The 16,474-nt window shown below is 32.5% G+C and overlaps 2 protein-coding genes across 2 annotated transcripts; one reads left to right on the forward strand and one right to left on the reverse strand.

The window, feature by feature from the left end:
- The first annotated feature begins 513 nt into the window (after positions 1 to 513).
- LOC113391222 (methenyltetrahydrofolate synthase domain-containing protein-like) lies at positions 514 to 1,716 on the forward strand. Its single transcript, XM_026627173.1, has 2 exons — positions 514 to 956; positions 1,095 to 1,716. Exons 1-2 carry the CDS (start codon positions 514 to 516, stop codon positions 1,714 to 1,716), a joined length of 1,065 nt encoding a protein of 354 aa, XP_026482958.1.
- A 9,487-nt stretch (positions 1,717 to 11,203) lies between these two features.
- LOC113363637 (protein CNPPD1-like) lies at positions 11,204 to 15,446 on the reverse strand. Its single transcript, XM_026606124.1, has 5 exons — positions 15,305 to 15,446; positions 15,123 to 15,222; positions 13,173 to 13,378; positions 11,854 to 11,982; positions 11,204 to 11,792 (listed from the first exon to the last, which is right to left on the reverse strand). The coding sequence occupies exons 1-5, from the start codon at positions 15,350 to 15,352 to the stop codon at positions 11,259 to 11,261; spliced, it is 1,017 nt and encodes a 338-aa protein (XP_026461909.1). The 5' UTR covers positions 15,353 to 15,446; the 3' UTR covers positions 11,204 to 11,258.
- Between the last annotated feature and the right edge of the window lie 1,028 nt (positions 15,447 to 16,474).

Here is a 16,474-nt window from a genome sequence, read left to right on the forward strand (position 1 = left end):
AAACAAGTCATTTATCAATTTAGAATTTTGAAAGCATTTTTTTTTTTTATTAAAAAAATGCTAGTCTAGTAGTGATGACTTTTTCGTCAAACAAAATAAAATCAAATCTCGTCGAGTTGTTTTGTAAACGCAATCGAATTTTTGTGATAGTATTTCTTGATTGAAATTTAACGATTATTAGAATGGACAAATCTAGAATGGATTTTACAGAGGAAGCAAAGGAAGCTGAAGCTGGGGTGACGAAGCAAGTAATCCGTAGAGGTGTCTGGAAATACTTGGATGAGAACCGGCTTTCACTGTTCCCACGTCCAGCTTTTAATAGGATTCCAAACTTCAAGGGAGCCTATGATGCCGCACAGAGATTAAGTGAACTAGATGTTTTTCAAACAAGCAAAGACCGTTTTAGTAAATCCAGATAAGCCAATGGAATGTGTTAGAATACTGCGTTGAGGAAGGTAAGCAATTAGTAGTCCCTGTCCCTCGACTACAATCTGGGTTACTAACCAAATTGTAATGCCTGAAAACAACTCCAAGTACCATGTCCGCCGTGCAATTACTCGTAAAGGATTAAATGAAGCTCCAACTGTTGATTTAAACTCTGATATTAACATTGACTTACTGATCATTGGATCAGTGGCAGTGTCTCGCAATGGCTTGCGAATTGGTAAGGGTCGCGGATACACAGATCTTGAATTTGCCATTGTGCAGCATGCCAAAGCCCTAAACCAGAATGCTCTTATTATCACGTTGGTGCATGACTGCCAGGTGAAGGACGATATGCCCAGCACATTATTTGGTGCTCACGATGTGCCCGTTGACATTATAATAACACCTACTGAGACAATCATGGTCTCGGGACGACCACCACGGCCAACTCACATAATGTGGAATTTGATCTCCGAAAGGCGTTTAAACACTGTAAATGTCTTGAAAAAAATCAAAGAAGAGGAAGAAGCGTAAGTATTTAATAGCGTATTTAAAATCATTGAATGCTTGCTAGAATACATGTGTTTATATATAATTAGTTTACATCATTATATCGGCATCAAGGTATATTATTTACATACATCAAAGTATATTATTTTTTATCTTAGCGCTGGAAAGCAGATCGTGTTAAAAGAGGTAGACACTGACAATGAAAGCGTGGAGAAAGTGAGAGTCCCTAATAAACTTCAACAGAGAAGGAGACCCCGTAAGTTAGCAAAGAATAGCGAATCCGAGCCAAATGAGGGTGATGGTGATGCATCAGAGCATAGACGAAATGGCCGTAGATTGAGACGACGCCGTGTCTCTGAGAAGGAGGAGAACGACGTATTGGACGTATTGGACGTATCTAATGAAAATGGTCAATCCAGACGCAATAATTTGCGAAAGAGGCGCACGCGTAGAACAAAGCCGCAGATCGAATTTAGCGTCAAGGTGGGCAACATCGCGAAGACGGATAGAGTGCGTGACATTAAGTCTGCTTTGGCAGAAAGGGGTGTCAAGCCTTTTGACATCACCTGGAGGGGAGTGAAAGGCTTTTGCTACCTGCACTTTGCGATGAAGCCTGCAGGTGTCAACTCCCTTGGAGTGGATTCCATTATTGAATCCCTTTCTGGTATGAAAATTGGAGGTGGTGAAGAAGGAACCACCTCATGTAAACCGCATATTTTGACTGTGAAGCCTGCTAGGCCAATCACTAGGATTGAAACGACAGATGTGAATGCCGTATAAATTAATTTATTTAACATTAGAACAACGTCAAAATTCTTGTGTTCAGAATCTGACAGCAATTTTAGAATCCTCTTATATTAATAATGAAATGTTATTTATCTTTATAGTGTTTTCAATACTAATTATAAGCATAATTACTTTGCTTAATAAAAATTTCGAGTTATATAGTTAATCTAATTGTGTTGTTTTGATTACTGAAAAAGTGTTTATTATTAGTTAAATATTAATTTTAAAATATGAAGTACAAATTTTTGTTTATTTATAATCTCTATTAACATTTAATTATTCTAGCTTTCATACATAGTATCATAAATACGTACTAATAGTTTTTTTTATGAACAAAAATTTATAAAAGTTTATAAAATATTTTTATATAATAAGTTTATCTATAAGAAAAAAAGCTTTTTGTATTGAGAGTGTGTGGTTTTAACAAACATCTTTATATATTATTCTAAAATATTATAGGCCTGCTACATTCGTTTAATTTAACAATTAATTAAAAACGTTTGGAATATTGGGACGCACTTTTAAAAAATACACCACGTGTGTATTAGGCGGGTGTTCATTTTTCTTCAATAATGTATGACCATTTTTTAAAAGTAAATTTTATTCAAAAGTGAATAATCTGCAATATTTTCTCGTATTATAATGCCATACAGCAACTTGGTATACTTATTGATCATTCATAAATTAACACTCTTCACCCGGATGCCGCCGCTTCGGCGGCAAAATTTATATTAATCTCACAATTCGCGAGTGGAAAGGGTTAATATAATGATTTCTTGTTGATTAAGTCTATTATTTGCACATATAGGAAAGTTGGTGTTCCATGGTTAAGCGCACTGTTTTGTGTGGACGGGGTTGCGAGTTCGAACCCCGCTCTGGATAACCTGATAACATGCAGTAGTGATATCAATTTTTGAAAATATAGATAACTAGTGGAGCATGGCATCGTGCCTTGAGGCAAATTGCTGAAACTTTCCGTACCGAATTTTTGAAATCAGAAATATTTTCAATATTCAAATAAAAAAATTTATTTGAAAATTAAAAAAAAAAAATTGAAATAAAAAAAATCCCAAAAAAATCGTTTCGTCAACACAAGCAGAAGGCTTTTTGAATCCATTTTCTGAACATTTAGCTCGGTATCTCCGAAACTGCTGCATCTGTATTTGCCGAAAACTAATCACAACTTCTCCCCACCATTACAAATTGAATGTTTTTTGGATCATACAAATCGGATGCTCTGTTTCGATTTCTATTTTCTGCACTCTTTGCTCCTGGAATGTGGCATTTTGCCTAAAGGTAAGTTGCATCAAGTTCCTGATACTTGTCACTAATCGACTTGAGAATTTAGATTTAGCATTTTAGTCAAAATTTTCAACTGTTTATTAACTTCCAGAGGGTAAGTTATTGTAATGGGCCGAAAATCGAAATTGAAAATTTTTACATTTCTCGACGTTTTGAAGGTTTCTGAACATTTTGGCATACCTCAGAAAAAAGGATGTGTTGTGTGTGTGAGTGGGTATGTATGTATGGATACCATTTTCGTCCATGTTGTCGGGCGTACGGATCAACCGAATTGAATGGTTCAAAAAACATTCGATTCCTATTGATAAGGAGATGTGCTGATTAGTTTTTTGCAAAGGCAGGTCCAGCAGTTACGGAGATAAAGAGCAAAGAAAGCAAAAAATAGAGATCGAGTTTTTGAGAGAACCGAGCATCCGATTTGAATGATCTAAAAAACATTCAATTAGTAATGATTGGTAGAAGTGGTTATTAGTTTTTTTTGCAAAGGCAGGTCCAGCTATTTCGAAGATACGGAGCTAAATGTACAAAAAATTGCAGTTTTTGAGAGAACTAAGCGTCCGATTTGAATGATTCGAAGAACTTTATGCTTGACTTAACAAAATAATTGATTCTGGAAAAAAAAATTTGTTTCAATTTAGATTTTACAAATAATTCAGATTTTATTTTTAATTCTGACTATAGTTCTAATATGCTTCAAACAAATAATTTCAACTTTGCAATTCAGTTTATAATTCTTATAAGTATTAGACAATGTTATTTACAATATTTATAATAATCTATTTGAAAACATTCAGTATTACTCGAACATTTCGTTGCGGTACGGGAAGTTCCAGCAATATGCCCTAAGGCGATGCCACACACCCCACTAGTTTTGCAAATAAAGTTTGCGTTTAGTCTAAATATAAGCAATGCAATTTCCATTTGATATATTTCAACCAAACTTATAATTTCTGTAAATGTACTAATTATAAAGCACAAACAGACGCTTGATGTATGTCCTAAAAGTGCGTCCCATTATGCTGAACTTTAATTAACTTTTATAATTCATCCACCATCCGTAGAACTATAATATTTTAGGATTCATTAAAAAGCAAACAAAAATAACGTTCAATTACGAAGAAACGACCCGACCGATCTTTACCAAAAACTTATCAGAGGATTTATAACTACATTTTTCACTCAATTCAATATTGTTAGAAAATCAAAGACAGTCTTAATCATAAACATCATAGTCCATAATTTTTCACTCAATTCAAAACATCCACATTTTTCACTTAATTCAAAACATCCACATTTTTTACTCTCTTCAATCTTGTTAAAAAATCAGAGACTATAGTCCATGGTTTTTCACTGAATTCAAACATGTCAAAACATCTACATTTTCCTCTCACTTCAATCTTGTTTAAAAACTAGCTGTAAGTGGAATTCTGTCTTAAGGTAATTAAGGCATCGTGCCTTAAGGCAAATTGCTGAACTTCCCGTACCAAAAATTATTATTTTTTTAGAAACGATTAACATTTTTGAAAAAAATTTACTTCGAAAAAATAAGATTTTTGACAAACAATTAGACAAAAATTACTTTTTTTTGAAAAAAAAGTTTTTTTAAATTTTTTTTTTTTTTTAAAATAATTTTTTTCTTTATTTTGACATATTTTAAAAGATCTAAACTTTTTTTCAAAGCAATTGTACTGCTTTAACTGCATAAAGACGAAATATCAACTGCGTAAGCGCCGCGTCGACGCCTAACGCGTAAACATTGGTACGGAACCCATAGGAATGTAAACCAAAATTATACTTATTGTTAAATCTCTATAAAATATCTGATAATTTGATGTGCATATGTCTAATGATCATTTTTGACGCGCCAAATGGCATTTTTTTTTACTTTTTTCATTAGATCTCCGAAACCAAACCACTAACCTGCCTTTATGAAAATTTGATCGATTCTTTACCTTGTCAATACAAGTAAATATTTTTTGAATTATTAAATCGGACTCCCGTTCTCTTAAAAACTGAGTTACCATTTTCGGCACATTTTGCTCGTATCTTCGGAACGGCTAGACCTGACTTCGCCAAAAACTAATTAGCACATCTCCATATCAATAGGAATCGTGGAATTTTGAGAGAAACAGAATTTGAACCATTCTAATTGGTTGAAAAATGTATCCATACATACATACACACCACACATCATAATCAGTGGTTACTATCAGAATATTATATAATATATATATATATATATATATGTGTGTGTGTGTGTATGTATGTATGGATACAATTTTTGTCCACTTTTCGGGAGCACGGATCAGACTATAGTCTGAGTGGTTGATCCGTGCTCCCGAAAACGTGGACAAAAAATTGTATCCATACATACATACACACACACACATCATAATCAGTGGTTACTTCGCAGAGAATAGCAGAATCTATATATCGTCTGAGTGCTTTAAGAGTTGTTTGCGCATTTCGCACAATATCGGAGGAAAGACGGATGTAAGAAACTCTGCCTCTTTAGCTGAGGAAAGACGGACAATTTACCAAGGAAGACATCAAGTGAATCCAGAAAAGTTGAGACTAAAGGAATGGCAGAACAGCATTGACAGGTAGCAGCAACTGTGGTATGTTGCAGTAAAGGGCAGATGGACGCATCGTCGCATTCCAAACATCAGAGTCTGGCTAAATCGCAAGCATGGAGAATTATTAAACTACACAAATGCTATCTGGGCACGGCTGTTTTCGAGCCTACCTACACCACTTCAAGCACGATAGCTCGCCGGACTGCCCATATTGTTTGGGCGAAATCGAAGATGTTGCACACGTGTTCTTTGTGTGCCCGTGATTTAGTGCTCGGGACGGGACGATGTAGAAGAGATATTGAGGCGAAGAATTACTCCAGGTAATGTTGAAGTTATGCTGACAAGTGAAACTGCTTGGAACGCCATAGACAGATTTGCGAGAAATGTACTAATTGACCTGCGTTCTATGGAAAGAGAAAGCGTGCATGGGACTTCGCGCATTTAAAATATGAGTATAAGTTTAAGAATTATAACATTTATTATAACAAGTTAAGAATTATAACATTCTAGATCCTCCCCCCACGAAGTAATGCCTACGGCGGTTTCCGTGGGGACCAGAGGCAAGGGCAAAGCGGAGGTTTTAGTTTAATACCAGGGCGGTATTGAGTCCGACATGTCCAGGCAAAAGACCAATCTCGAATGCATAAAGGCATTTCCCTTGCTATAAAAAAAACCCTACGGTAAGTTGAAAAAATTTTTTTTTCAATTTCGAAAAAATATTTTTATTTAAATATCGAGTTTTAATTCTAATTCTAGCCAAAGTTCTAAAGCTCACTTGTGTACCTCAAATAAATAATTTTAACTTTACAATTCTAAAGACTTTGTTCTTCTGAGTCTATTGGGGATATTTGAGGAAAGCAAGCCATTTCCAAATTGGTTCTGATGGTATTCAAATCTAGTTTTGTACTTGGACATGTCTTCTGATTTCTACTGTTACTGTAAACATATTGGAGTCAGCCAATATGTTTAGCCAAACATATATGGTGGATCAGCCAATTTGGGATATACTTGGGCGCCTCTAGTATTTTTTAAGTGTTTTATTTTGTGACCTAAAATTTGGCCGATAGAGGTTAATCAGAGATGTACAGTATTTATGTGGTATTTAAAATTGCTCAAAAATAATTTAATGATAGTTCAATCTAATCATTTACAATTCAGTATATAAAATTCTTATAAATATTAGACAATGTTCTTCATTTAAGTCCAATTTATAAGCTCTTACATTTCGTCTATAAAAATATGAATAATGAAAGTTATAATAATTTATTTGAAAACTTTGATTCCTCAAATATTCATTATGATTGGCGAAGTACCAGCAATTTGCCTTAAGGCACAAAGCGATACACCACTAGTTATTAAATAGATTGACTATTTACAAATATTTGGAAGTTCATGCAAATTGTGTAAGTCTGTATACACTGTATATTGACATCCTAAAAGTTGTCTCAAACCTACATATAGTAGGGTAATAATTAATAGTCCAGTCATTATAGTAAGTTCACCTCCGATTTCGAGATACCCAGCTGTAAGTCTGTAAACACTTGTATATTGACACCTAACAGTGTCTTAAGACCTACATATGTTTCGTACACCATATCATATGCAGGTTTTGAGACAACTCTAGGGTGTCAAGATACAAATATTTACAGACTTACAGCTGGGTATCTGGAATTCCGAGATTCTTATCCAATTTAAGCTTAAATGACTAAACTATTAGCTACGTATATCTATAGTATTTAAGTACGTATCTACATAAAGATTTTTTGCGTTTATTTGTGACAATATTTCTACGTGTTCACACCTCTTAATCATTCTGGAATATTTCATAAAATAAAGTACACAGATGCATATATTTGTAGTATGTGCATCTGTATATTAGGATCTTTTATTTACGTTTATTTATAATATCTTGACATATCTGGACTTCCTGATCAATTTCGATTTTGGAAAATAATGCACTTAAAGGTGTATAATTGTGTGTATGTTTGTATGTGTATTTTAGTATTTACGTTTATTTGTAACAATATTTTTATATATCCAGTCCTCCTGATCATTTCGAAATATCTCAGAAAATCGTTGCCTTAACAACGTCGGAATTTGATTTCATAACAACTTCAATCCTTGCAAATTCCTGCCGTATTTTACGAATAGAGCATGTCCTATGTCGGCGATAGATGAACGATCTCGTGGCCGATACCTTCAGTGTCCAATAGGAAAGCTGTATTTTGACACGAAAATATCAATGCGTACTTGATTCATTTGCTTCGATTTTGGAAGCGTTTAGTTTTTATTTTGTAAATAGCTATTGTGTATATATAGCGGCGTGAATAAATGATTAGTTTAGGAAAGGCAGTTCAGTAATTTTAAAATATTCAAATTTCCGAAAAAATTTAAATATGCATTTTTTTTTTCAAATTTTCGTAATTTTATCTAAAATATCAAAAAATTCAAAAGTTCCAAAAAATTACAAAAAAAACCAAATCGTTTTATTTCAAAAATTTCGAAATATGCAAAAATACTCAAAATTAAAAAAAAAATTAGTTGGGTGTATGGCATCGTGCCTTAAGGCAAATTGCTGGAACTTCCCGTACCGTAACGAAATGATCGAGGAATATTAAATGTTTTAAAATAGATTATTATAAATATTGTAACATTGTCTAATATTTATAAGAATTATATAAACTGAATTGGAAAGTTGAAATTATTTGTTTAAAGTATATTAGAACAGAATTTAAAATAAAAATCTGAATTATTTTCGATACACAAAATTTTTTTTTTTCGAAAAAAAAAAATTTGAAACAAGATTTTTTTTCCAAAATCAATTGTTTCGGTAAAACAAGCAGAAAGTTTTTTGAATCATTTAAATCGGACGCTTAGTTCTCTCAAAAACTGTATTCTCAAATTCTGTATCTTCGAAATGGGCTGGGCCTGCCTTTGCCAAAAACTAATTACCACTTCTCCCAATCATTACTAGTTGAATGTTTTTAGATCATTCAAATCGGATGCTCCGTTCTCTCAAAAACTCCATTTAAATTTTCTGCACTCATTGCTCTTTATCTCCGTAATTGCTGGACCTGCCTTTGCCAAAAACTAATCAGCACATCTCAAATTTTTTTAAGAAAAAAACTAAATATCTTTTAAGTTATCGTCTTAAGATCTCCAACGGCACAAAAAAGGCCTTTCACTGATGCAATGATTCCGGCCTTCTACGTGGATCAAATCCAAAAAAAAAAATCGTTAAACTAGATAATGTTGTCTGTAAAATGAACTACGATAAAACAGAAATCAAAAATTGATTAAATGGCGTCGTTTTTTATAAAAAAGTTTTTGGACTGCCAAAATTCGATTTTTGATCCTATCAAAAAATCGATAGTTTATCTTACGAGAACTATATATAAAGCATGTACAAAAAAATTGATAGTGATCGGATCATTTGTTTTTGAGTAATCGCTGCAGCAAATTCGAAAAATGCTGTTTCGAGAAAAACGCGTTTAAATATGATCGTTATACTATATACCAGGGGTCGGCAACCTTTTAACTGTGGTGTGCCAAGCCACTGTACCAATATGATTCAGAGTGCCGCCTTAATTCTGAACAAGGACGTAGCGTGCATTGGCGGGGCCCCGTATCAAAATTTTTTTGGGGATAAAGTTTCTGCTTCTATGAACAATAATGATCTGAGTGCTGTTTGTGTATCATAGAAGTATTTAACTTCCTGAAAGAAATGTTTAAATTTTTTTGCCAGAAAATGTTTGTTTACAACGATAGGCTGAGCCGATTTCTCGAAATTAGGAGAAGAGTGCTAAAATTTTCGCCCTCGTTTCAAAATCAAGAACTGTTCGGATTATATCCCCGGACCTCTTTTTCTTTTAAAAAATCAAAAAATTTGGAATAAATCTAAATTCTTATTGATTGTGTCGATTATTTACACATATCGGGAAATACAAGCAAAGTTTCCTAAGACTTACAACTAATTAGCCATTTTGTATCAGTTTTATTTTTGAAAAACTTTTCAGCATTTGCGGTTGAAACTGGGTAAATTGTATGCAAAAATTTTCGGGAAAATTTTAAGCAAAAGTATTGAATTTGACAGCGATATAATAAAATTGAATTTCATATTTTAGACATATTTTTCGAGTGTTTACAATTGGTTATAAAAATTACAGAGATGATCTTACTGTATTTAGACGAAAGTTTAATGAAGACAGGTGTTTTTGCCAAATTACTCAAGTTGTAATTATTCGAACATTACTAATTGAGTCGAAGTCTCTGATCTTTGTTTAATTTCAGAAATTAATATGTATATTTAGCAATAGTATTAGCGATTTTCCTAATTCCTTTGTAGCGTGCCATTCAGAATCCCTTCGCGTGCCAAGCCTGGCACGCGTGCCGTAGGTTGCCGATGCCTGCTATATACTATATATATACTCTTTAAATGGCTGTGACTCAAAAACTATTTAAGATATCGATTTGAAATTTTGGTATGTTATTTTTAAAGGTATAACCTATCGAAATATGAAAAAATATGAAAATTCGACTACAGTTTGAAAATTTCACACTAGTTGTGCCCCTTAAACTGAAGCATTTTATTATCTTTTAATTATTATTATTTCACTTAATTCTAATCAGATGCGATACGTACATGTTTTTGTTTACAATTCATACAATTCTCTGTTTGTACACTTATAAGCATTAGTGTATTTTAGACCTATAAATATAAATTGTGAAATTCACAGTATATATTATAATATCTATTTGAAAATGTACGAAATTAATATTAATCATAAAATAAGTGAAAATCTGGCGCAAAATTCTTGCTCGCTAGAAATCCTGTTACGATAGAAATCATATTACAAGGAAATACTGGCGTCGTGTGCACCGGGCTTTATTTGCGTTTATTTATACCAATATCTTAACATACCCAGACTTCCTGATCATTTTGGAATATTTCAGAAAATAAAGAACACAGATGCATATATTTGTAGTATGTGCATCTGTATATTAGGATTTTTTGTTTACGTTTATTTTAATATCTTGGCATATCCAGACCTTCTGATCACTTTGTATTTTGGAAAATAATGCACATAAAAGTGTGTAATTGTGTAGTTTGTGTGTATGCGTATCTGAATATTTACGTTTATTTGTAACAATATTTTTATATATCCAGACCTCTTGATCATTTCGGAATATCTCTGAAAATAATATACTTATAGTCCGGTCATTATAGTAAGTTCACCTCGGAATTCCCAGATGTAAATACTTGTATATTGATATCCTAAAAGTTGTCTCAAAACCTACATATGGCAGAGTGTCAATACCATATGTAGGTTTTGAGACAACTTTAGGGTGTCAATATACAAGTATTTACAGACTTACAGCTGGGTATCTCGAATTCCAAGATTTTTACCTAATTTAAGCATAAATGACTGGATTATAAGAAAAAAATTCACTTACACCTACTTATTAGATTAAAACTAAAATTCCATAAATATAAATTTTATTCTTTCCAAAAATATACATCTCTATAAAAATGATTGCAATTTCAGTTCCAATAAATATAAATAATTTAGATTTGAATGTAAACTAAATAAGTTCCTCTTTCTATCAAGTGTTTAGTTTATTACAAAATGGAAGACAGCATCTAGAAAAAAACGTTAGTCAAAAAATTATCGAATACCAAGTAGCTGTTCTAACAAAATGACGATAATCTTGTTTTTCCCGGTCAAAACATTTAGTTAAATTCTTATACTCCAGTAGAATCGAGTCAATTGCAGATCTATTAACATCATCGGGAAAATAATCTTTGTCTAATTGTAATTCAGAGGTGTAATTGAAGTCTAATAAATCATTTACATCAATATCCAATTTGCTATCTAATTCCATGTCTTGATTAAAGGTTTCATTTGACCAGGACTTGTCTTGGCTTTCACTATAAGTCTTAATTGCATTTCCAGGTATTTGGCTAGTGATGAAGACTGCTCCAAACATTACAATTAAACTGGCTATGTAGCTAACGGTTAGGATACCGGTGGCACAAAGAATTAATTTGGCAAGGTCTGATGAAGGAAGTAGAAGGGATAGCTCTGAGTAAGTAAACCAGCCTCTCTTATTGGCCTCTCGTAGGGCTAGAATTTGCTCTAAATGTTCAAACTCTGACCAAAATTTGGAGTCTGATATAAATATTTTCCAATCCTGGGGGAAAAGATATATGTTGCAAGTATTTCTGCATGCAATTGTAAATATATATGCTTACCATTGCATTTAGGAAGTCTTTTTCTAGTTGTTTTAAAGCTGCTACGGTAATACCCCCTGAGACAGCCCATTCGTGTAAAAATACTTCATCTTCAGCTCCATCGTCATGCAAAAACTTACTAGAGACCATCTGAACAATCCCAAAAACTTAGTTATATCGTTTAATTAAAATTTTTATATATCTTTACGTTTCAAAGGTTTCTGAACATTTTGACATACCTTAGAAAAAATGGATGAGTGCGGATACAAATTTTCGTCGACGATTCGGGAAGACGGATCAACCGATTTGAATAATTCGAAAAACATTCGATTCGTATTGATAAGGAGACGTGCTGATTAGTTTTTGCCAAAGGCAGGTCTAGCGGTTTTGACGATACGGTGCAAATAGAACCAAAAGTCCTAATTCAGTTTTTGAGAGAACGGAGCGTCTGATTTGAATAATTCAAAAAACATTTTATTTGTATTGACTAAACAAAGAACTGGTCAATTTTTTGGAAAGGCATGTTCAGTGGTTATGGACTCTCAATAAAAAAAAGTAAAAAAAATGCCATTTTGCGGTCAAAAATGTTTATTAGACATATGTTAGTCTTTTTTTTTACTTTTTTTACTACATCTCCGAAACTGCTAGAGCTGTCTTCGCAGAAATTTAATCAGTTCATCTTGTCAATACAATTAAAATGTTTTTTTGAATTATCAAAATCGGACGCTCCGTTCACTTAAAAACTGAGTTACCGTTATTGGCACTTTTTGCCGCGTATCTTCGGAACGGCTAGACCTGCCTCCGCCAAAAACTAATCAGCACGTCTCCTTATCAATACGAATCGAATGTTTTTTGAATTATTCAAATCGGTTGATCGGTGTTTCCGAAATCGTCGACGAAAATTTGTATCCGCACACACACAAATACACACACATACATTTTTTCTAAGATATGCCAAGATGTTCAGAAACCTCTGAAACGTAAAGATATATAAAATTTTTCATTTTAGCGATTAATATAACTTACCCTACGCGAAGATAAAAATTTTAAAACTATCAAAAAAATCAATTTAAATAAAATTAAAGAAATTTCTTGTAAACATACACAAAGTTGTTTGTAGAATACACTCATTGCCTAATTTAAAAAGCACTTATAAGTTTACAGTATGCATTTATAATAAATAATCTATTTAAAATTATTCAAAACAATTTTTGATTATATTCATAAATGTTTAATGACGGTGCGGGAATTTTTAGCAATTTGCCTTAAGGCACAATGCCATGCGCCCCACTACTTTACATTTATTTTTTCTTTTCTATTCTATGATTTTCATATCTTACCAAGGATACTAAAAACAGTTCGCTGGGGGCTACTTGTCGCACATATTCGGGGTTGCAATCACGTAGTCTGTCCAAATATAACATAGCCAATACGAGAGCGCAGGGGTTGACACAAGCATTTCGAGATATGTTGCAAGCCGAGTTCATTTGTAGTCTTTGCAGAGTGTGGCCACGATGGGCTTCGGAGAACATCTCCACTGCCAACTCTGAGAAAGAGAAATAATTAATTGACTCTTGTTTATGCTGACAGTTATCTTCTTATATATAAAAATGGTGCTCTCGATAAAATGATCCGCTAAAACTCGAAAACGGCTGAACCGATTTGGCCAGTCTTAGTCTTGAAAAATTCGTGCTAATCACTAGGTTGTCGGTAAGGTGAGAAATTATTTCAAAATCGCGTAGAAACTTTACATTTTTAATTTGAACATTTTTGTAGAAGCGTAATTTGAATAAAACAATGGACGGTGGCTAATACGTCAAATGTCAAACGTTTTCGACAGATGATGTTCAATTATGTTTAATAGGATGTTTTGTTAGTAGTAGTTTTGTTTGTAGTTTTATTTATACACAAAAACGTTATTAAACGGATCGCAAGTGTTTCTAGAAACTCAAAATATCAATTTTTTTGAAATGTTAATATGAAAATACACTTTTTGGCGCTGTAGCACTAAATTTTTGCAAATCATATTTTTCTCAAACATGGTGCTCTGAAAGATCTCATTTGTATAATTGTATACTCATTGGTATTTATAAAATATTTTCTAGGTTATATTATTTTTTATTTATGTTATTTAAATTCAGAACCTAAATTTGGTATCGATCAAAGGGACATTTTGTCGAATAACATTTTCTCAGTTATAATTTCCCAGAATTTATCAAAGAATAGATAGTAATATATTAAGGTCCGGGGTTAAAAAGGTCCACCACCAATGTGTTGAAAACTAGTAAAGTTAAGAATTATTTAACAATAATATTTGAAAGTAGGAAAACTAATGTATAATCATCTATAACCTTGATTCTTATGACTTTGCTATCGGGAGATAAAAGGTAATCTTTGAAAATCCATAATAAAAGTATTTTTTCCGTGGGTAGTTTTTAAGCATTAGTTACAAATGTAATTATTTTGTAAAATACATTTAAAATTAAAATAAGACATTAAACCTGTTTGCCACCTGGCCGTTCCAATTTACCCCGTCTATGGGGTAAAAAGGTCTAGATAACAAATTTTTGAAAGACATCAAAAAAGCACATTTCTACAAAGTAGAAGATAGTTTACAGAACGTAGTCAGATAATTATTCGTTTGAAATGTGTTATTTGTTGTGATATAATTGTTCTGGTTTATAGTTATAGTTTATATATAGTTTATATTTGCTCAAAGTCAAATTGGACCTTTGTGTCTCGTCCTGCTCTGCACATATACCTTTTATTAAATTTACTTTAATTTTTCGAATGTTACTTGAAACTTTTCAAAAAGCAGGTGAAAGCAGAAATACTTAATTCATTTTCTATCTCTCCTCGCAAAAATTTGAAAATTTTGTATAAGCTCAGTAGTATGATTTACAACTATACACAAAATCCAGAATCCAAAAAGAATCTGAAAAACTTGAAACGTAATCAATAAGTCGAAAGACCAAAAAGACTTGAATTGGATTATACCATGTTTTGTATAGAAAGTGTATAAAACTTGCAGTGTGATTGTATCGACAAAATATAGACGAACTAATGGGGTTTATAGTACCTCATTGTATATAGCATTCAAACAACGCATCCTTATACACTTGAAGTATTAACATTTTTGATTCTCTAGAAATTGTTTAGAATATACCGTACTTAGCAAAACATTTGCGGGGTCAGCTAGTAATATATAATTAAACAGTTAATTGTCAAAAAGACTCTTGGGCTCTTTCTGTGTCTTTTATCTTGACCTACTTGTCCCTGACATAACCTACCTGACATGGGTATACTAAAACGATCAGTATTCGGTAGTTTTCCATAATAAAGCGTTTTGGTGATCCTATTTAGGAACTTTCCATGATCGGCTGCTACTTTCTGCAAAACAAAACAAAAATAAACAACAAATTCTATATCTTACTACGTAGGCGTGCTGATCTAATTTGGGATTTAAGATTACCTTCATCGTATAATTAGCACAACTCTTGCTTTTTCTACTTGCTGTCATAGTTATGAATAAGTTATGGGTTTACACAGTGTTATTGAACATAAATTTTGTATAAATATTGTTTTTGTTAAGAAAATACGGCGAATGGTGTCAGATGTTTGTTTCGCTTGACAGCGAGCGAGCGCGAACGACGGAGATGAATCATTTCAAGGTGAAATTGAGGGAATAGTTTTGGCGCCAGATTTGAATGGAAATTTGATTTAATATTGTATTTAATAATGTAATGTACTTTTACTATTGATTGAAGTTGTTAATCTTAATAATAATCACTTAAAAAAAATATAACGTTAAAAAAAATTTAACGATTTAAATATCGTGCTTTTGGTATGACGTTAACTTCATGATAATCAATGACGATTTCAAAATTGGGAAAATTATTTTGGCGCGAGATACGAATGGTATAAATTACAATTTACAATTTTATAACATAATGTCTCAAAAACAAGTGTAATATATAATAATTTAAATTATAATTTAGTGTCTCAAAAACATATTTAACTTCCCGTAGGGTAAGTTATTGTAATGGGCCGAAAATCGGAATTGAAAATTTTTACATTTCTCGACGTTTTGAAGGTTTCTGAACATTTTGGCATACTTCAAAAAAAATGGATGTGTGTGTGTATGTATGTATGGATACAATTTTTCGCCCACGTTTTCGGGCGTACGGATCAACCGATTTGAATGGTTCAAAAAACATTCGATTCCTATTGATAAGGAGATGTGCTGATTAGTTTTTGGCAAAGGCAGGTCCAGCAGTTACGGAGATAAAGAGCGGAGATAAAGAGTGCAGAAAATAGAAATCGAGTTTTTGAGAGAACGGAGCATCCGATTTGAATGATCTAAAAAACATTCAATTAGTAATGATTGGGAGAAGTGGTTATTAGTTTTTCGCAAATTTCGAAGATACGGAGCTAAATGTACAAAAAATGGCAGTTTTTGAGAGAACTAAGCGTCCGATTTAATTGATTCAAAGAACTTTCTGCTTGTCTTAACAAAATAATTGATTTTGGAAAAAAAAAATTGTTTCATTTTGTTTTTTTTAATTTTTGGTATATCGAAAATAATTTAAATTCTGACTATAGTTCTAATATACTTTAAACAAATAATTTGAACTCTGCAATT

The sequence above is a fragment of the Ctenocephalides felis genome, unplaced genomic scaffold (genome assembly GCF_003426905.1).
Source record: "Ctenocephalides felis isolate EL2017-DRISC unplaced genomic scaffold, ASM342690v1 CF-g0.4_SCAFFOLD_00845, whole genome shotgun sequence".
NCBI lineage: Eukaryota > Metazoa > Arthropoda > Insecta > Siphonaptera > Pulicidae > Ctenocephalides > Ctenocephalides felis.